The 22,133-nt window shown below is 43.1% G+C and overlaps 1 protein-coding gene across 3 annotated transcripts in view; it reads left to right on the top strand.

Annotated features, from left to right (window-relative positions):
• Positions 1-21,457, top strand: part of LOC308101109 (adhesion G protein-coupled receptor E5-like) — a 75,393-nt gene extending 53,936 nt beyond the window's left edge. For 2 of the 3 annotated variants that reach the window (XM_080450454.1, XM_080450455.1), the window contains 15 exons: positions 205-312; positions 644-775; positions 2,016-2,147; positions 2,998-3,035; positions 3,254-3,349; positions 4,132-4,303; positions 9,172-9,291; positions 10,158-10,357; positions 10,476-10,667; positions 10,840-11,034; positions 11,903-12,123; positions 16,254-16,445; positions 17,953-18,121; positions 19,583-19,663; positions 19,891-21,457. In XM_080450454.1, the coding sequence (XP_080306580.1) occupies positions 205-312; positions 644-775; positions 2,016-2,147; positions 2,998-3,035; positions 3,254-3,349; positions 4,132-4,303; positions 9,172-9,291; positions 10,158-10,357; positions 10,476-10,667; positions 10,840-11,034; positions 11,903-12,123; positions 16,254-16,445; positions 17,953-18,121; positions 19,583-19,663; positions 19,891-19,920 (2,078 nt within the window). In that variant the 3' untranslated portion in view covers positions 19,921-21,457. The remainder of the gene's footprint in view (positions 1-204; positions 313-643; positions 776-2,015; positions 2,148-2,997; positions 3,036-3,253; positions 3,350-4,131; positions 4,304-9,171; positions 9,292-10,157; positions 10,358-10,475; positions 10,668-10,839; positions 11,035-11,902; positions 12,124-16,253; positions 16,446-17,952; positions 18,122-19,582; positions 19,664-19,890) is intronic. The other variant, XM_080450456.1, reaches the window with a different exon arrangement.
• The last annotated feature ends 676 nt before the right edge of the window (positions 21,458-22,133 follow it).

Genomic DNA, 22,133 nt, shown 5'->3' with positions numbered 1-22,133 from the left:
GGGTGTTGTTATCTCTATGTGGGTGTGGTTATCTCTATGTGGGTGTGGTTACATCTATGCGGGTGTGGTTATCTCTATGGGGCTGTGGTTATCTCTATGCGGGTGTTGTCACATCTTCCTCTTGTAGTCTGGGTGGATTTGGTTGGAAAATCCATATTGAATTGACTTAATTGATTGAATTGAACATTTGAATTATTCTTTCAGGATTCTTTCACAATTTGTTTCACCCTCTCTGTACTAAATTATTTGGTAGCGATACTTGCACCTGTGAGTCAGGATACACACTCTCGCTCACTCTCGGCGGCTGCGTAGGTGAGTTAAAAACAGAACAAAAACTGGTTCTGCAACACACACACACACACATACACACTCACACACACACTGACACACACGCACGCGCGCGCGCACACACACACACACACACACACACACACACACAGGTTTGGAGGAGGGCGCAAAGCATGCACCTGGTACAGTACATGATACATCCATGACACATCCATGTATATGGGAGTGAAGTCTAATTTGCAGTATGGTTTGCCGTGATAGAATACATACAATACATTGCACCTAAGAGGCACATAAAATATGTTCTCTGTCTCCAATCCCACCACATTACCTCCACCCCTCCTGCACCATCCAGATACAGATGAATGTCAGGAAGATGCAGACATTTGTGGCATGAAGGGGACTTGTGAAAACCGTGAAGGGAGCTACTGGTGCAATTGTTCAGCTGGGTACAGTAACTACGGCATCGAAAGGAACCCATGCTCAGGTGAGATCGATGACACGATTATGATTTGAAACACTTAAACCCTAGTTTACTGGAGTCCCCAATGCAGGGCTCTATACTAGGTGCCGTCCTTTTTGTCCGGCGTGGCCGAGATGTTTTGCACCCTTTCCGCCTGTCCGTGTCCGTCCGTCCGTCCGTCCGTCCGTCCGTCCGTCCGTCCGTCCGTCCGAGCTGTGAACTGCTAATCTCCGGCACAGTTGGCCATATCAGTGTGATACTTTTCACACACACTTCCTAGAGGCCAAGGAAAGGCCTATGCCCTTCCTTTTTCACATTGGCCTTTTATAAGGCCACCAGGAGGCCAATTTTTGGCAACACATTTAGTGATATTACTCCAACAGATTTGGTCCAAACATCACGCAAGTCAGTACAAATTATCTCTATAGTCATGTGATCAAGACGGATCTGTCCTTCTTTCCACACGCTACGTCCTACCGTGGAAATTCCCCCCTGTCAGGTGATAAGAAGCGGCTTCCTAGCTCCTCATGCATTGAAGGAGGCATAAGCTCAGTTCTGGGCTCTACCTAGGCTGGCAGAGGGAGAGTAGCGCCCAGGATTACATAGGCAATTGGCACTGGGTGAAAAAAATGGTTTTTAAATCGTGGGATAAAAATGTAATAAAAAAAAGACGGATCTGTCCGATTTTTCATATTCCATCAACATCGCTGGCCCACAATAACCTACAGTACCTGACCTGGCGGAGACCTGTGCTCCAAAGAGCACTTTTTCTATTTCCCCTTTATGTCTACAAATATCTTCAGCGAACACATGCCTTATGACGTGTTGTGACAGCTTTTAGATCTGCTATTTTCACCGAATGTTCACCCTAGGAATGTAGTTAAATTCTCAGCTCTTCTTTCCTTACACAAGTTTGAGTGTTTGCGGCTGGCCAGGGGGAGGCAGTATACTGACCAGGATTACTGCATGTTTTTGTGAGGGTACATACCCTAGGGGACACGGAGAGAACATGAAAACTCCACACAGAAAGGCCCTTTCGCCAACCCCACCTAGGGTATGGGCACTGATGACACGGAGGAGAGAACACGCCCCCAGCGCCCACAGCGTCCCCTGCGGGAATCTAACCCAGGACCTTCTAGCTGTGAGGCGACAGCCTTACCGACTGCGCCACCGTGCCCCCCTGATAGATCATAACTGAGTTGTTGTTGAATAGGCACCTAAGAGTCATGTCAAGTAAACCTCCACCTCCTCCTGTACCATCCAGATATAAATGAATGTCAGGAAGATGGAGACATTTGTGGCATGAAGGGGACTTGTGAAAACCGTGAAGGGAGCTACTGGTGCAATTGTTCAGCTGGGTACAGTAACTACGGCAACGAAAGGACCCCATGCTCAGGTGAGATCCATGACACGATTATGATTTGAAACACTTAAACCCTAGTTTACTGGAGTCCCCCATGCAGGGCTCTATACTAGGTGCCCTCCTTTTTGTCCGAGCTCAGTTCTGGGCTCTACCTAGGCTGGCAGAGGGAGAGTAGCGCCCAGGATTACATAGGCAATTGGCACTGGGTGAAAAAAATTGGTTTTTAAATCGTGGGATAAAAATGTATTAAAAAAATGACGGATCTGTCCGATTTTTCATATTCCATCAACATTGCTGGCCCACAATAACCTACAGTACCTGACCTGGCGGAGGCCTGTGCTCCAAAGAGCACCTTTTCTATTTCCCCTTTATGTCTACAAATATCTTCAGCGTACACATGCATTATGACGTGTTGTGACAGCTTTTAGATCTGCTATTTTCACAGAATGTTCACCCTAGAATGTAGTTAAATTCTCAACTCTTCTTTCCTTACACAAGTTTGAGTGTTTTGGCAACTGTATTTCTTTTCACTCTTGGCAAACTGCATTAATGTTTTTGTTTATTTCTTTTTTGCGGATTTAAACCCTCTTTAATTCAGTGGTTCTCAAAGTCTTTTGGCTCAGTTCCCACTTTACCTGACTTCTAAATCCATGTTCCCCCTTTACCCTACTACAACTGCAAGAAAACCATAGCTAGCATATTATGATGAATGAATGATAGCCCACCTTTTGAAGAACAAATTTGACATGGAGTGAAAGAGTTGAAATTATTAAACAAAACATTAAAGACCAGCTGCAATGCGCGCGCGCGCACACGCACACACACACACGCGGGCGCGCGCATACGCATAGCATAGCTCTGATCAGTAATGTCTTCCATGCAGAGTTGCAGTGTGACCTGTTCAAAGCAGACGTTACACAGGTGAGTTGTATCTACAGTATATTCAATCATTAGATACAGAATCATCATATGTATGTATGTATTTTTGCATTCATGTATTTCTGTCTGTCTGTCTGTCTGTCTGTCTGTCTGTCTGTCTGTCTGTCTGTCTGTCTGTCTGTCTGTCATCTTTTGCTCTCTCTCTCTCTCTCTCTCTCATCTCTCTCTCCATCCATCCATCCATCCATCCATCCATCCAGTCGTCATCAGGTCTGTCTAATATCTTGTCCCTGATGTGGAAAAGCTGCACTGACCTGTCTGAAGGAAAGCCAAGTCATGGAGATGTACTACGAGAGGTAGCAATCATGGATGAAACACACGCACGCACGCACGCATGCACGCATGCACGCTCACACACACACACACACACACACACACACACACACACACACACACACACACACACACACACACACACACACACACACACACACACACACACACATTTAACGTTTTTCATGAGAAATTCTTGAACACAAACAATAGTAGATGTTCAAACTTGGGAAACTCAACAATAAGTGTTTCAGGATATAAATCACGGATACAGGAAGCATCGTCTCCTCCATGTGGCCACAGCCAATTATCACAGACAATGAACAGAATTTAGCCAATACCTTAGCTCTTGGCTTGGGCATTCCTGCAATCTGCAGGCCTCTCACAACTAATTTATGGCATTACAGAGTCTTCTTAATATGAACACAAGCAGTCTACATTTGTAATCAAGCCGTATAATAGCATCCTTAAGACATTGGTACTTTAGCACCTTGGCTGTTGTCGATTGCACAACCCACTTCCAAAATGGTCACTTCTCCTCAACTTCTCCTCAACAACAACAACAACAACAGCTGTAACATCTGAAAAGGCATCATTTTCATTATTGCACTGTTTGAACATGGCAGTTGAAACACGAGAGTGCTTATACACACACGCGCGCACACACGCACACACACACACACGCGCACACACACACGCACACACACACGCACACACAAACACGCACACAAACACGCACACAAACACACTCATATAATCTTCTCTTACAAATCCTTGTATGCTGTTCCCTTCCTCTGTTGTGTAGATGTTTAGAGCAGTGGAAGACCTGCTGGAGTACTCCGGTTACCTCAACAACAGTGACAAAAGTGACAACAGTAACAAGGTGACTGGCTTACTTGAGGCAGTGGAGGATGCTGTGAGGCTAATCGGACCCCAGCTCCAAGACAACTACACCCACATAGAGACAAACCAGACAGGTACACACACACACAAGCATATTAAGGCCAGGGCCGAGCTCATGCCTCCTTTAATGCATGAGAGCCAACTGACCTTCTTGTCACCTGACAGGGGAGAGTTTCCATGGTTGGACGTAGCACGTGGAAGGAACACGTTATTCCAACCAGTTCCTTTCCCCTCCATCAGGCGCCCCGGCTGGCCAGGGGGAGGCAGTATATAGTGACCAGGATTACTGCATGTTTTTGTGAGGGTACCTATCCTAGGAGACACAGGGAGAACATGCAAACTCCACACAGAAAGGCCCTTTCGCCAACCCAACCTAGGGTATGGGCCAGGCCCCCAGAGTTGTTGAGAAACATTGAAGCCGCCACCCCCAGTGGCCAAAGCTGGAACTACAGGCGGGGAGGAATACATGCACGACCAAAACATACTAATCTGAGTTCCCAGAAGTTTTCGCCTGCTCTGGCGAGGAACTTCTTCTGGGCCAGAGCCCTGGTATTTGTGGGCGGGATGTAGCTTACGCTCAGAATCTGAGCGGACACGCCTCTTACCGGTCTGACTCGTCTAAAAAGTCAGACGAGAGGCAAACAGCAGTACACAACAATGGCGGCCGCAATTTCTCAAGGGGAAATTGCTTCCCGTCGATCCTATTTAGATGTAGCACCCACTGCATGTGGATCCCGCCCCCTTTTCTTCATTGGCTGTTGATTTGAATCACAACGCAGTGGCCGCGCCCCTGCTGTCCAAGCTCCGACGCAATGCCTCCCAGACTAAAAACATACTAAATATAAATGTATATAATTTAATACAAATATGTATACATAAATACATATGCATTTACATATAAATATGCATCTCGAGTGTATTTAATAAATATCTTGCGTTCATAGCTCAACACACGGGCTGCCGTAGGACGCAAACAGGACACTAGTGCGCATGCTCATAACTCTATGGTTGCTCGAAACGTCTAAAAAACGTCTCAATAATTCTACTTCCGGCAGGCTTCCGGGTGCTTCAAAACGCCACTGAGCACTTTCATTGAAATGAATAGCTGGGGGCGGGGCAATCTGCCCTCTAGTTATATTATACCTCTATGGTATGGGCACTGATGACGCGGAGGAGAGAACACGCCCCACAACGAGGGAATCGAACCCAGGACCTTCTAGCTGTGAGGCGACAGCGCTATGCGCTACCGACTGCGCCACCGTGCAAACGGGTCACTCAAAGTTCAATATGGAAGGCGCAATGATAGTTAAAGACAGCCTCTCACGTACTGTCAGTGAACACCATGGCGAATCAGCAGAAACGCATATCAGATTTTTTTTCACCTGGACCAAGTAGTTTATAGAAAACTAAAAAGAAAAAACAACACAACAGATACGGACAATGAATCACAGCCAGGAACTTCAGCAGAGCCCGAGACTTCTACTAGGCCTACTAATACCGCAGACACGGTTTAGAGGTCTGGGCATAAAGAACAAAACAATGTTGTTGTTGACACTTCCGAGCATGATGAGCCCTTTCAACCAAACATTACGTTTCCTGGAAGAAAGATTGGCAAGGAGACGTTTGAGAGAACATTTCAACGAAGCTGTTTTGACAAATGGCAATGGTTGCATTATATGGAAGAAACAGACTGTGTGCTTTGCTTCATTTGCAACCAAGCAGTGACCAAAGGATTATTGCATGACAATGGTGGCACTGGTGGCAGCAGTTCGTTCGCTAAGGGAGGATTTAACAACTGGAAAAAGGCAAGAGACAAGTTTGGTCACCACGAGTTGTTAGAGTTACATTCGGATTCAATCCGTGCATTAGCTTTGCTCAAGCTGAAGTTTTTCTTTGCAACGTTGTCTGCTGCTGTGCAGTTTCAGTTTGTCTGTCTGTAATAATAGCATATTAGTTTTTTCTTGTAATGATGCCGCTATGCAAGGAGCAGGACTTGTTATTAGGCTGCAGTTTTTCTTTGCAACGTTGTCTGCCGCTGTGCAGTTTCAGTTTGTCTGTCTGTAATAATAGCATATTGAATCATAATTAACGTGGCTGTAATATTAAATCATCAATCGTTTCTCTTCAGTGTGCAGTTGTTTTTTCAGGCTGTTGTGGGCTTGTCGTTGTGCTCATTGTTACGCCGTTGTGAGGGGGAAAAAAAAATTAAAATCTCCCTAGAGTAGGGTAGCTTGCTGCCAGTGCCATGATGTGCTTTAGCCAGCATCCTCCTTATAAGAGCAACACACTCACCTTGTTTGTGAGTACTGTAGGCTAACTACCATATTTATAGATTGTGTAGTTGTGTATAGTGAGTACTGTACGCTAACTATCAGATTTATAGATTAGTTGTGTATGATAGAGAGTACTGTAGGCCAACTATCAGATTTATCGGTTGTGCAGTTGTGCATCACAATGATCACTTGTGTAGTTATCATTTATTTTACTCAAGGCTCCAGAACATGGAGGGAGTATTTTCGGTAAAATTGGGAGTGAGAGCCGGAGAATGCACTCGCTCCTTCTGAAAAGTGGTGGTATTAGGGCTTGTTTGTGCGCGCGTGTCTCGACAGACGCAGGGGTAGAGTATCTGCTATCTGCGTGCCGGTTGTGGTGCCTACCACAACCGGCACGCAGATAGCTACTGTACTCTACCCGGTCTGGGCCAAAATGTCAGGGCCGAATTTCTGTCCCAGTCCAGCCCTGGACCTTATATGGAGCATGCATATCTCCTTGTATGGTGGGTTCTGTCCGTGACATCAGCTGTGGTGATGTCGGTCTCTGCATACTTTTTTTTAAATGTTTTTTTATTTTTTATTTACCCATTTTTCTCGCCAATTTAGTCGTTATGCCAATTGATTCCTACCCACACACATTTCTATGTTGTCACTGATGTCGTATCCTACTGACTCACCTGCCAGTGAGGAGCCCCCACCAGGAGGACGTAGAGCCTTCGTCCTACTCGTCCCGCCCAACACTCCCCGCTGACAGATGCCACCCCAGCCCGTGGGAGTACTTGTAGTGACCGATAGCACCCTCCCGCCCCGGCTTCCCTCCCCCGAACACGGTCCAATTGGACAAAGCCGGATGCGCCACAGTGGATTTTAACCCACAACCTCCGTGTTGGTGGGCAGTGACTTTACCACTGCGCCACCCGAGCGCCCTTCTCTGCGTAATCTCTGCAACGTCAGTCTCGGGTGAACTAAGTCGAGCCAGGCCTGCTCCTTGTATGAGGATCTCGGACGGCTCCTTGTTCCATGGTCAGATCCTCTCCAACACACTGCCCCCCATATTTCCTCTATATCGTATTTCCCATGATAACCATAGCTATAGTTATTGTGCTCATTGTGAACGACCCTTTAAATATTTTTTCAGGGTTATAGTGTATTATAATTTGCATAGATGTAATACTAGTAATTTCTTAATGTATTATAATCACTGTTATAATGCATTATAGTGTGAACCACTATAAGTGATCACTAATGACATTCTTTGAGGTGTAGGTAGAAACGTTTTGTGTTGTTCTTTTCCACTTTAATTAAAGCACCAAATAACCACATAGTGACTTATAATCACAGTATAAGGCATTATAACTTATAAGTATGATAACTATAATATAGCTCTGGTCCATAGCGTTTGAAGGAGTTCTCCTTACCGCTATGGTACTTTCGATTCTTTCCCCTCGCAGCGCGGTACCGCAGCCTCTCGTCTGTAGTAAAAAAAGAAAAAAAAACTTTTGCTACTCACCAAAATAAAGACGGTTTTATGGAGTTGAAAGCCTACTCTACTAAGTGGGAACACTCTGAGCCCCCCACCTCACGTCTAAAGTACACTTTTTGGCCAGAAAAGAAAATATTTCAACGGAAGGAAGAATCTGGTCAATAGGAAAATTCCATTGACCAGATCTGTAGAGGGCACTGTGGATTAACCAAAAACGTGTTTTAATAACAGTGAAATATATTCTTTTCTACTACAGACGAGAGGCTGCGCTACCGCGGTGCGAGGGGAAAGAATCGAAAGTACCATAGCGTTAAAGGTTCTATGACATACTTTTTTCCATTTTTTTATTTTTTATGTTTTTTGGGGGGTTTTATGTCCTCAATTACACCCAAAAAATCTGAACTTTGAACATTCAGTGGATTTTCTGTGGTCTGGGGTTTTCTGAATAATTAGGCTGAAAAGTAATCTGAGCTTGGCCCTTGGGCAGTGAAGTCACAGGCCATTAATCCCGCCCACTCTCCTCCTCGCCCCTCCCCTCCCCTATCCTTTCCTTTGTGGGGGGGGGGGGGGGGAGCAGAGGCGATGATTGACAGGCAAAATCCCGCAGGCAAAGATTTCTTTTTTCATTGCAGTTGAAAAGGCTTTAGAAATGTGACAGAAAAACAACTGCCATGGATCACTGGAGTGGAATTATTTGTTAAAACTTTTTATACACATTTGAAGGACCATGACAAAGACTTTTAATGTGTGGTAAAACTGAATGTCATGAAACCTTTGGAGAACTCCTTCTAACGCTATGGACCAGAGCTAACTATAATACACTATGATCCTGAACAAAAGAAAATGTCTGTGAGTGAGCAGTAATTATGATGTTTTTATGATTATTGATCTTCATTCATAAGTCATTATAAAATATGTTATGATTGTATTATGTGTACTTATGAGTGCTTATACTGTAAATGTAATTATAAACAGATTACGGTGCATTTATGCTTGGCCTTATACTGTAAGTCATGATGAAATGTTTAATAATGTGTTGTGATTATAGTTATATAAACTCTTATACAGTAACTATAATTATACAGTGATATACACAGATTATGATGCATTATACGTAAGTGTATAATGGATTATAAGCATGGGTTTCTTAGTAAGTGTCACTGAAATGGGTTTTATGTTTGAGTAGAGGCGGCGTTTGCTGTGAGGAAGGGAAAGACTCCACCCACTGGACCAATTCACCTGAGCAGTCACAGTGCTACTCTAGACACTGACTGGGAGACAATAACTGGGAATGGAACATACCCTGGTAAACTCTTCTCTTCTCTTCTCTTCTCTTCTCTTCTCTTCTCTTCTCTTCTCTTCTCTTCTCTTCTCTTCTCTTCTCTTCTCTTCTCTTCTCTTCTCTTCTCTTCTCTTCTCTTCTTTATGTCTTTCCTACTTATACAGATACAAGCAGCAAAATGTTAGTGGGACATGTTCCGCAGAGACTGTGCTACGTCTGCTAACTCATAAACACAATAAAAGTATAATCAAATAATAATAATAATAATAATAGAAAAATGAGCTCTGTAGTACCCACATTTTCTTAATGGGTGAATAATGAAGGGCCAAGTGTCTGCTTATGTCTGCTTTTGTCTGCTTTTTTGTCTCATTGAGATGCAATCTCTTTTACGAGGGAGCCCTGTTCAGGGTGCCAGCAATAGAAAAGTTAAAATTAACTATTTCTGTTGATAAGCGTACAACATTTTGTGGTGTTAATTGAAAGCATTTCATCATTGGCCCAAACTCTCTCCCAGGATTTCTCACTCAACTCGCCGGCTCACCTCTCACTCCCTCCACCAACATCCGCAACCTTAGAATCATTTTCGACCCTACCCTTTCTGGCCTTTCACCCCCCACCCCCAACGTAAACCATATCACCAAAGATCCACCTTATAGGAATACAGTATATCCGATCCCCGGTGCTCTCTGTTATTCTCTGCTGCTGAAACACTCATTCACACATTCATGCCTGCTCAACTACTGCAACAGCATCCTGCACGGCATCAACTCCAAAGTCCTCACTAAACTCCTATATCTCACTTTATAATTGGAGAGCCCTGTGTTTGTGTGTTTGTGCGTCCGGAGCGATTCAATAATTCTTATCCACAAAGACTTTCTCATTTCTCACAGGTTTTGCGCTCGCTGTGTTGGTGAGCTACAAGAACCTGGAGAAGTCTGTTAACCACTCCTTTCAGCATCTCAGTGGACACCAGAATGATGGTGTGGATCCTAACTACCAGGTCTACTCTAAAGTGGTGTCAGTTGTAGTGTCCAACCGTTCCACAGAACTCCTGGACAAACCTGTCATTCTCACAATGAGACACCTGCAGGTGGGCCATTAGCAGCAGTCTAGATGGAGATGTTGTTACCTTGTCATCATTCTGTCAGTGGTTTAAACCACACGTTTAAATTAAATAATAAATAATGGGTGTGTTTATTGTGTATTAGGAGCGGAGGAATACTTCTAAGGTGAAATTCATCTGTGCATACTGGAAGTCTGGACCAGATGGACAGGAGGGGGAGGAAGGGGCCTGGGCCACAGACGGCTGCACTCAACAATCTAGCAACTCCACACACACTGTGTGTCGTTCTAAACACCTAACAACCTTTGCTGTGCTTATGGCCCTCTACCCTCTGGAGGTTAGGCATGGGTCACGCACACGCACTCACTCACTCACTCACTCACTCACACACTCACACACTCACACACTCACACACACACACACACACACACACACACACACACACACACACACACACACACACACACACACACACACCACCAGTAAACCTGCTCTCTTTTCCTGTACAGGAGCTCTTTGAGCTGGAGTTGCTGACCATGTTGGGTCTTGTCACCTCTCTCCTGTGTCTGGCAGTGTGCATCTTCACCTTCAGGTTCTGTCCCTCCATAAAGGGAACTCCCACCACCATCCACCTCCACCTCTGCATCTGCCTCTTTATTGCTGACTTGATCTTCCTCACTGGTGTTTCACAGACTGAATCTGAGGTGTGTAGGGACTAAGTGTCCTATTTACTTTACACTAGAAATGTACCAGAAATATATTTAATATATATTTATGTATTTTGACGATGATTAATACAGTTTCTGACGACGTATACGTAAATATCCTCTGCTAGTGCTAGGACCCTGCAGCATTAATTCTTCACCATTCCTTCCCTATAGACAAACACTGTAATGACACAAAGCTACCAGTAAGTCACCAAAATAAGACTACTGAAAGGAATTTTACACAGTATTTGAAAAGCAAATCGCATGCCCCTTGCTATTTAAATGGCAGGTTTGGGGGGGCGCGGTGGTGCAGTCGGTAGCGCTGTCTCCTCACAGCTAGAAGGTCCTCGGTTCGATTCCCACCGGGGACCCTCACAAAAACATGTAGTAATCCTGGTCGCCCTACCGCCTCCCCCATGACAGCCGGGGCGCCTGATGGAGGGGAAGGGAACTGGTTGGAATAACGTGTTCCTTCCACGCGCTACGTCTACCAGGGAAACTCCCCCCTGTCAGGTGACAAGAAGGTCAGTTGGCTCTCATGCATCGAAGGTGGCATGAGCTCGGCCCTGGGCTCCCTAGGCTGGTGGGGGGAGTGTAGCGCCCAGGATCACTTAGATAATTGGCACTGGGTGAAAAAGGGTTACAAAATTGCGGGATAAAAAAATATTAAAAAAAAAGGCAGATTTGGCATTTGGAGGAGACACAAGCATTTTATATTTTAATTGTCAAAAAGTATATTGTGAAAATCTGTATTCAGGGTCCCAAAATAAGTATTCAAATGTTGTTTGTTTAGTTTTTAGTTTTTTTTGGAGGGAGCGGCTAATTCTGCTGTTGAAAACGTGGGTGAAATCATTTTGTCTTTCAGGTTGGATGTAGGCTTGTGGCGGCCTTGCTCCATTACTTCTTCTTGGGGACATTCTGCTGGATGCTGTTAGAAGGGGTCCAGCTCTACAAGATGGTGGTGAAGGTGGTCATGAATGCCACCATTCGACGTCGGTACCTGTACACTGTGGGATATGGAATACCCCTGGTCATAGTGGTGATTTCTGCCATCAGCAGGCCAATGGGATATGGCACTGAACGACAGTAAGCATGTGGAAAGCAGAGTGAGTGAGTCTGTGCGTGTGTGTGTGTGTGCGTGCGTGCGTGCGTGCGTGCGTGCGTGCGTGCGTGCAGTGTGCCCTAAGGGCGCGCTCTCACCAAAAGTTGGCTGGCCGCTGTTAAACGCAAGTTGTGCGCGGCCACAGTTTTTTGCAGCCAGCGGATTAAAAAAAACGCTGTGACGCACCTGTCACTCACATTCAAGACCGTCCCCGTAGCCCACACCGCCTGCTGCCTTGAGCACCATGGTGCTTCCTGAGTCTTGGGAGAAGAGAAGAGAAGAGAAGAGTTTACCAGGGTATGTTCCATTCCCATTTATTGTCTCCCAGTCAGTGTCTAGAGTAGCACTGTGACTGCTCAGGTGAATCGGTCCAGTGGGTGGAGTCTTTCCCTTCCTCACAGCAAACGCCGCCTCTACTCAAACATAAAACCCATTTCAGTGACACTTCCTAAGAAACCCATGCCTATACTGCAGCCGATCTACAAGCTCAGAAACACGTTGCTATCTGAAAAGTTTTGAGATTGTAGATCGGCTATTTTCAGAATGAAGTATGTCATACATTGAAAAGACATACTCTCAAATAAGCATTTCAGGTTATCTTTAACAAGTGCACTTGCATTAATTGACACAAGTAAGACGCGCGAACGCTGGAAGCGAACGCAGATTGACTGAGGCTGCTATATTTCAACCACACTGTAGTAGTGCACTCTGCCGCACTCTGCCGGCTGTATACAGGCAGTGCAGCTGCTGGCATTTCAGCACGGAGTTTCGAGTCACATGGGGGCGCGAGCCAATGAGAGCGTGAACACACACGGAAAGACCATAAATAAGGGACAGACACACACACACACACACAACCCAAGCACAGTGATATAGTAAGCTCCACTTGGTCGGAGGCCTCCTTCCGCGTTCGCAACAATCATGTTGTGTGCAATGCAACTTCTGGTGAATATGAGAGAGAGAGAGAGAGAGAGAGAGAGAGAGAGAGAGAGAGAGAGAGAGAGAGAGAGAGAGAGAGAGAGAGAGAGAGAGAGAGAGAGACGGAATAGATTGAAGAGAGAGAGAGACACGGAAACATAATAGATTGAAGAGAGAGAGACACGGAAACATAATAGATTGAAGAGAGAGAGAGATGGAAGCAGAATGGATTGATTGGACATCTCAACCTATTGCCATTAACAGGAATCGAACCATCAACCTTCGAATTGACAGGCTGCAACACTACCTATAGTGCTATAACTTTGTCCAGGCTGAGGTTGTCTGTTGAAGATAAAAGTGAACCAGTGAAAGCAGCCGATCTACAAGCTCAAAAAGAACGTTGCTATCTGAAAGGTTTTGAGATTGTAGATCGGCTATTTTCAGAATTAAGTATGTCATACATACTTCATACCCTCTCAAATAAGCATTTCAGGTTATCTTTATCAATTGCATATGTATGAATTGACACAATTACTGGTAGTGTCTGTTGATATTTATAAGTATTTCCGTCCATTATGAACCAAGCCTCTGTGTCCCGAACTACTCTAGATCACTGGTTCAAAAACCATTTACCAATAAAGGCATTTTTGTGTCTCCTCGGAACGAAAACTAGTGAAAGTAGCCGATCTACAAGCTCAGAAAACGTTGCTATCTGAAAAGTTGTGAGATTGTAGATCGGCTATTTTCACAATGAAGTTTGTCATACATTGCAAAAACATACTCTCTCCAAGAAGCATTTCATGTTACCTTTAACAGTTGCACATGTATTAATTGAGAGAGAGAGACATGGAAACATAATAGATTGAAGAGAGAGAGAGATGGAAGCAGAATAGATTGATTGGACATCTCAAACTATTGCCATTAACAGGAATCGAACCCTCAACCTTCGGATTGACAGGCTGCAACACTACCTATAGTGCTATAGCTTTGACCAGGCTGAGGTTGTCTGTTGAAGATAAAACTGAACCAGTGAAAGCAGCCGATCTACAAGCTCAGAAACACGTTGCTATCTGAAAAGTTTTGAGATTGTAGATCGGCTATTTTCAGAATGAAGTATGTCATACATTGCAAAAACAGACCTTCTCAGATAAGCATTTCATGTTATCTTTATCAATTGCATATGTATTCATTAATACAGTCTTGTTGTTTGCAATGCACTAAAAATGAAGTCTCCACCAAGTGAGGCTTGAACCGGCAACCTTGATGTTGTGAAACACTCACTTAAGCGGGAAAACATACCCTCTCAAATAAGTATTTCAGGTTAAGTTTAACAATTGCACATGTATTAATTGACACAATCATGTTGTGTGCAATGCAACTTTAATGAAGTCTGCATTAAGTGAGGCTTGAACTGGCAACCTTCAGGTTGTGAGGCACACGTTTAAGGGAGAAGCCATTGGACCAACAGACAAGAACCTGTGAAAAAGGAGATCACACAGATGATACAGTTTCACGCAAATAGCTGAAAAATCCTGGGTTTAAGTGTTTTTCAAACTGCTCAAAATTGCGGACAATCTAAGGGCGGAGCTTACTGGTCAACGTGATACATGTGTTCCTCATGAGTCAAGGCACATGTGTAAACAGGTTTAATGGCTGTCGGCCAAACGAGGCATGACTTTTGCCTGTTTAAAGTTTCCACTTTCAAAAAATCGCTGTAGCGCTCCCCTTTGACCAATTGGAGTAAGATTGGTTTCAGTAATATTTGGAATGACCCTCAACATTACCGCAAAGTTTCAAAGAAATGTGAGTCTGCATGTATGTGTTAGGGGCAGATGAATAATTGTCATAAAACTGCAATATTCATTGGCTCATTAAAGCTTCATTTTTTCACTTATGGAAAATCCTCGCTGCTTGTTTGTCGGCAAAGGTCCAAAGTTCATGTGTAAAATGTTTCGTGCAGATTACTCAAAAATCCCAGGAGGAGACTGTTTTTCATATAATTCAAAATGGTGGGAGATCTAAAGGTCAGAGGTCAAAAGTCAGAGGGTTAAAGTTGTTCATCATGAGTAGACGCATGTGTATTGAAGTTTTATGGCTGTAGGTCAAACAGGGCATGAGTTGTACCTGTTCAAAGTTGGCATTTTCAATTGAGTTCTATAGCGCCACCTTTTGACGAAAGATTGTGAGATTTATTTCTTGATAGTTTTTCATGACCATCTACCAAATGGCCAAGTTTCGTAAAAAGCGACAGCACGGTTCAGCCAGAACTGCGAAAAGTGGCAGAAGAAACAGAATACAGGCAATATTAAAACAGGTCCAGAGCTGAGCTCCCGTAATTAATAAAAAAACAGAGGAAAACCTGAAAAAAATTATAAGAAATTAATAAATAACCGAATTAAGACCGAAACATTTTGAGGCATGGGGGGGGGACCACTTTCGAAAAACCTGTCCCCCCACCCAAGAATCCTGTCATCGGCCCTGCCCCTGAGGCTCAACTCTGACTGGCTACATATGCATAATGTAACGGGTAATGCAGGTGTTTTGCGGTAAGGCAGGTGTCCCAAAATAGCAACTTTTGCGGGGGAACACCCCTTGCCTTGTCCTAAATCCCAAATTAGTGGAAATAGCCAGTTCAGCCCAAAATAGAGGCCTCAGTGTAAACTCCCCAAGCCTTTGTCTTCCTCTGACTTCCTCTGACAAGGCAGTGGTTGATTTTCTGTCAGGGCAGGCTCCCTTAGCCTTTGTCTTCTGTAGACTCGTCCACAAGGCAGTGGTTGCTTTTTCTCTCTATTCTTTGCCTTAAAGAGATTGATACAAACCTGATACCAACATTCTTCTAATTTATTTCCGGGTCTTCTTTGGAGAGATCAGTTGCTTCCGGATCTTGTTTGAAGAGATCAAGGTGCCCAGAACCAGGTCCAATTGTTCACTCTGTCGTTAAGGCCAAACAAAGCCAAACTCAAATTAATGAAATGCAAGGGAAAGGATAGCAGGCAATAGAATAAACAGCAAAGAGTGAAAGAAGAGACACACAGTATACAGTATGATATCATATTACACAATCCTCTGTCATTTACAGTCATTGTCATTTTGGTTTCTTTGTTAAGTACACCACTTTGAGACTGTACAAATTGACTTGACTTTGTTCTTTCTTAGCGGCCCTAACATGAGCACCTGGCTGTGTTGTCCCTTTTAGCTGCTGGCTGTCACTGGAACATGGCTTCATCTGGAGTTTCATTGGTCCTGTGTTTGGCATCATCGTCCTGAACGTGTTCTTCTTCATCCTCATTGTCCGGGTACTGATTCAGCAGCTGTGGGGCTGTTGTGGTTCTGGCACGCTCAGACAGCACGGACCCAACCAAGACAACTCCAACCTGCACAAAATTAAGTCAGTCTGTGTGTGTGTGTGTGTGTGTGGGGGGGGGGGGGGGGAGAGTGCGTGCGTATAGAGTCAGAATTAGGCTCAAATGGAATTGTTTACAGATAGAAACATGTTACAGACCTGTAAGGGTTCATTTAGAACCCCTTGGACCCCACTTTCAGAACCACTGATCTATTATAGTTATTTTCTTCGCCCCCCAGTCACTAACATCTCTCTCCCAGTCTTCCTCCACACAAAGCGCTCACATAAAATGCAATGCTGCAGCCCAACCTCCAGTTACACCCAAGGGGCCAGCCTGAGATTTTTACATTGACGCCAATACGGTAGAGACAGTTAATATGAATGGCCTGTAGTTTTGCTGTTTTACCCCTGCTGGTGTCAGAAAGAATTTATCTCAATGAAAGCGGATGGGTTTTTGACAAACTTTAGACTAGATTTAAAAAAAAATCATAAATACTATATGCTTCCAGTCACTAGTTTAAAGTCTCCTTTCAATCATCATGATATGCGTTTTGGTAAACTATGCTCCCATTTATTTAAAATTGACGATAAAGTAGGTGATGCTCTGGGTGGGGCGGGATGATTTGATTGACAAGCTACCCAACCAATAGCATTCATTTCCGGTTGCAAAGGATATGACGCGATATGACGCGATATTGAAAGATGGCGGATTGCACACAGCTGAACAATCGGCTTCATTTTCGGTCTGTAGAAACCAATGGCGTGACGCTGTCCATTCTTTTTATACAGTCTATGGTTACAACACGGGTTTTGTAACTGGAGGTTAAACAGAGATAATCTTTGATATCTGTCCGTTGATGACTTTCTACAGATGACAAACTCTAGAGCCTAATTGTCTACTCTAAGCCATGCCGAGACTACGTTTTGCACCCTGTACGTCAGTCCGTCCGTGTGTGTCCGTCCTTCCTTTTGTGAACAGATAATCTCTGGCACTGGCCCAATCGACATGAAACTGTGCACACACACTTTTTTCAGATTGGCCTGTTATAGCGCCACCAGGAGACCGATTTTCACAAAACATTTGTTTATATTACTCCTACAGATTTTGTCCAAACATCACAAAAAAAAAACATTTAAACCTACTCTTAAATGTAGAGAGGGTGTCCACCTCCCGGAAGATGGTTCCTCTGCCTCCCATCCTACTTTTGGAGATTCTAGGAGCCACTAGGCCTGCATTCTGATTTCTGAGAGTGCAGTGTTCTAGTGCAGTGGTTCTAAACCTTTTCAATCCTGTTCTGGATTTGACAGGGAGTCAGTGCAGAGAAGCCAATGTGGGAGAGATATGATCTCTTTTACTAGGTGTTGTCAGTATGCATGCAGCGTGTTCTGGACCAGCTGGAGAGTGTTAAGAGACTTGTTGGGGCAGCCTGATGTGGAATTTTATTATACTGTACATGACTAGTTTAGTAGTATCTTTTTGGGAGAGGGTGAGCCTGATTTTTACACTGGTTAATATGATTGTTTCATCTCTTCTCTCTTGCTTCCCCTCTAGAAAGTTCACAGGGGCAGCTATATTACTGCTGTGTGTGCTGGGACTGACGTGGGTGTTTGGGGCGTTCCTGATTAAAGACAGGACAGTGGCAGTGGCCTATATCTTCACTATCCTCAATAGTCTACAGGGGATGCTAATATTTGTCTTTCACTGCCTAAGGTCTAAGAAGGTAACACACACACACACACACACACACACACACACACACACACACACACACACACACACACACACACACACACACACACACACACGATAAGCATGCTAGGAACTGGAGTTTAAACCCCAGCCATTAGGAACGCAGAGGGAGCGGAGCAATGGTGGTCCCTGATGTGGCTATTCTGATGGCAGACCCCTGACCAGTGTTGGTGCCAAGTTTGGTGCCTCACAGGTGTTATGTTTGTGATGTCCATCCACCCGCCCGTCCACCCTCTAGGCAATTTTAATATAGGATATTCCAGAAATTGTCAAGCTCTAAAAGAATTGCAGATCTACAAGCTCATAACGCTTCATATTGAAGATCGAATATTGAATATATTGAATACCAGTAAATGTGAGTAAAAGTACTCACACTTTCCAAAAATCTACAAGCTCATATTGTAGATTAGCTTTTTTCGTCAAAGTATGGACTTAAGTGATTAATGTATGTTTTGTATTAGTAATAAAATCTGCAAAGTAACAAGTAACTAAAGCTGTCAAATGCTGTAATTTAGTGGAGTAGAAGTAACAAAAATATTGTACTGTGCATTGTAAGCACTTGTATAGCACTTGAGTACATGTAGCCTACTTAGTTACTTTGCACCACTTTGACAAGCTAAGCATGAAACAGCCCCAGGTGCACTAATTGCTACAGTGCAGAGGGACATGGGTTGATATTAATGGTCTTAACTACAAATGTATACATCAAACAGCTTAGATATTTAGATTAAAGCGGAGAGCAGACCCATGCGAGTGTGGTGAGGTAAAAAACGTAGTGTAAAGATGTAGGGCACAGTGAGTTTACGAACACAAGGGTCATTCCTTCTGTCTCCTTCTCCCTCCCCACTATAGCAAAACCCATTGGAAATGCATTGGGTGCTTAAAGTTAAATATTTCAAAAACTATAAAACATTTCAAAGTGAAAATTTGTCAAGCTGAATGTTTTGAAGTACTGTATATGAATGAAGTTTATAGGCAAAAGTGTAGGACTAGTTTTGGGAAGATACTATAAATAGTGAGGAGGACATGAGAAATACAACTATGAGAACTACATATTACATAATACATATATAATCAAAATTTCAAACATTTGTAGTGGATGGTAGCACAACCACCAGGCACTCATATAAACTTTATCCACACAGTTCAACAAATTAATTCATCAATAAGTTTCTCCTGTTTGACAGGGCAATACTATGTTGGTTGTAACACAGGACTGACAGTGTTGTGACAGGACTGACTTTCATTGATGTAGGACATGTAATGTTTTGTATTCTTTCCACTATTCTAGTCCAAACAGGATAATGTGCATTTATGGTAGAATATCCCAGAGAGCAGGAGGATCAGAGAAATATCTCCAAATCTAAGAAAAGTAAGAATGGCGTAATGGTGAGATTGCTTGTCATCAATGATGTTATACTGCCCTCTACAGGTAAGAGAGTGGTACATCAAGAAACTCTCTATCTGCAGGCCTACTACAGGACAGGAGCACCACGCTTCCAGTCAATCACAAGTAAGCAGTAACAGTGTGTAATACAGCTGTTTTTGTCCTGTAGCCTCAAATATTCACACACATATGCATCAACATAATTTTGCTTTACTATATCTCCTGTGTGTGTGTGTGTGTGTGTGTGTGTGTGTGTGTGTGTGTGTGTGTGTGTGTGTGTGTGTGTGTGTGTGTGTGTGTGTGTGTGTGTGTGTGTGTGTGTGTGTGTGTATGTGTGTGTGAATTTTCTTCAGGGGAATGACACAAGAGAATCAGTTCTCTGATCTGAACGTTGACAATCAAAGGCAATTAATTGTTTGAAGAACCCAGTTTTGCTGTTGTCTAATCTGATCTAGGATGGCATTTGGGCTTTCAGGAAAAAAGGGGCCAAACTTTCGATTGGCCAAGCTTCGTGTGACGTAATGCTCTGATCAGCGCTACTGAAACTAGTTTTTGACATCTGCATACGGTACTTGTTGATTTGAATTATATATTGTGGCTGTTTAACAAAGTAAGTGATATATCACTCTCTTTCTCGCTCTTTCTGCAATTAATTAGTAATCTGTGACTAAGGCTTGTTTTGGATATTTATTTATTTTTCTTTCTATTTTGCTATACAGTGGGTGCTCGTTCAGATGTTCAGATGTTCTCTATGATATATTTTTGCCGTAGCGCCGAATTAGGGAGCTCACAATTATTTAAAGTGCAGATCTGGATCAATAGGCTAATAGACGTTATAAAGCTATAAAAGTTTATCTTTATCTTTATTATTGCACTTTCCCTTTGACTATATGTAGCCTAATGTATTTTTTTGTATTATCTTAAAGCGGCACTATGTAACTATGTTTTTTTTTTATGAATAAAATGTAATGCTGTCCAATCTGTATGGTTTAGTATGTTAATACAATATAACTTATACAATTGGGGTGGTTGTATTTTGTCTCCCTGCTCTTCTATTGAGACATTCAGATTGTGTCAAAGGTCATGTCTCACCTAGACACAGGATCAAATTCTGACATGCTGGTCAAGATTCAATGTATCCCCTGAGCAAGCAGACAGGCTCTATTAGCTCAATGGTAAAAATGTCAGCACTTGCACAGGAAACCGGGTTCAAATCCAGGGTAGAAGAGGAAAGTTACATAGTGCAGCTTTAAGTGCAAATATGTCCGGTTTTAATGTATATGATCTTATTTTTCTGCTGTGTTTTATATGTTAACACTGTATTCTTAAACATTTAATTTCATTCAATTGTATAAAAGCAAATATGAAGCAAATATTCCTTAAACATGTATTGATTTAAAAAAGCAAATATGGGCATTAGACGTGGTTGCTGTACCATGGGTGTGGATACAAGAGAACAAGAGAAATCTGTGTGCATCTTTGTTTGAATTAAGTTTGCATTAAGTTAAATTATTGTATTAAGTATGCTTAAGTGGCCACAATCTATGACTAAGGGTGATTAGGTGCTGAAGGTGTGAATTCCACTGAATTTGAAGAACTGCCCGGTCTTCCATCCATTCAAAGGCATTTCATTCTGAGATGTGTGTTTTAGCAGCAGTTGTCGAGGTAATAATTAGGCTACCTATGGACACACACACTTTTGATCAGTTACACAATAGGAAGGGCATCTGTTACTGTTTACAAGTTTCAAACTGATTAAGGAATAGTTATGGAATATGTTAGTATTAGTATATAAAGAATTGAACTGAAACAGGTACAAACTGACCCCTAAATCTGAGCTAGTTTTAAATATTTACATTTGCATTTACACAGGCTATATTACAGAATTGTATGATTCATATTCCATTTTGTTGAGCCACATTCACCAATATTCATACCATAATGTGTGTTGTTCAAGATTTAACTATCAATTAATAGAATGAACTGCATTTTTCCAAATATTTTGAGTTTGAGTGAAATTGTGCGAATCCTGTCTGTCTTTCTGTCTGTCTGTCTGTCTGTCTGTCTGTCTGTCTGTCTGTCTGTCTGTCTGTCTGTCTGTTTGTCTGACCTGACGTTGAGAAGCAGTGTCCTAAGACTACAATACCCACAAACCTCTCTGTCAACTATCCCCTAAACTACATTACCCTTAACTCTCTCCACTGGACATTCATCTCTTATAGACAACCTGGCCCACAGGAGCTACGCCATACAAACAACACTCCTAGCCATCTCTTTTGAACAACCAGGTTACAAAGATATAAGATTTTAAAGGGTTATTAGTACACTTTAAAACACATTTTAACGTCTACTCTGGCTTTTATGTGCACCCCATAGAGTTTTTACATTGCTTGATTCAATATTGACACATTTTATATTCATTTGATCAGACTATTGACCTTATCAACCCAGTAGGTGTCCTCCGGTCTCTCTCTGTACCAGTTTAAAATTAACATCTTGTAGTCCTATTTTCTTTATAATGTGGTGGAGCAAACCTCCAAGTACTTTGTGCTGTGGCTTTTCATTGGACAGCAGGGCCGTGGGAAGACGTTAGGTT

This window comes from Gymnoscopelus braueri (genome assembly GCF_963280865.1).
Source record: "Gymnoscopelus braueri genome assembly, chromosome: 14".
Taxonomy (NCBI): Eukaryota; Metazoa; Chordata; class Actinopteri; order Myctophiformes; family Myctophidae; genus Gymnoscopelus; species Gymnoscopelus braueri.
This window is presented reverse-complemented; position numbering and strand designations above follow the sequence as displayed.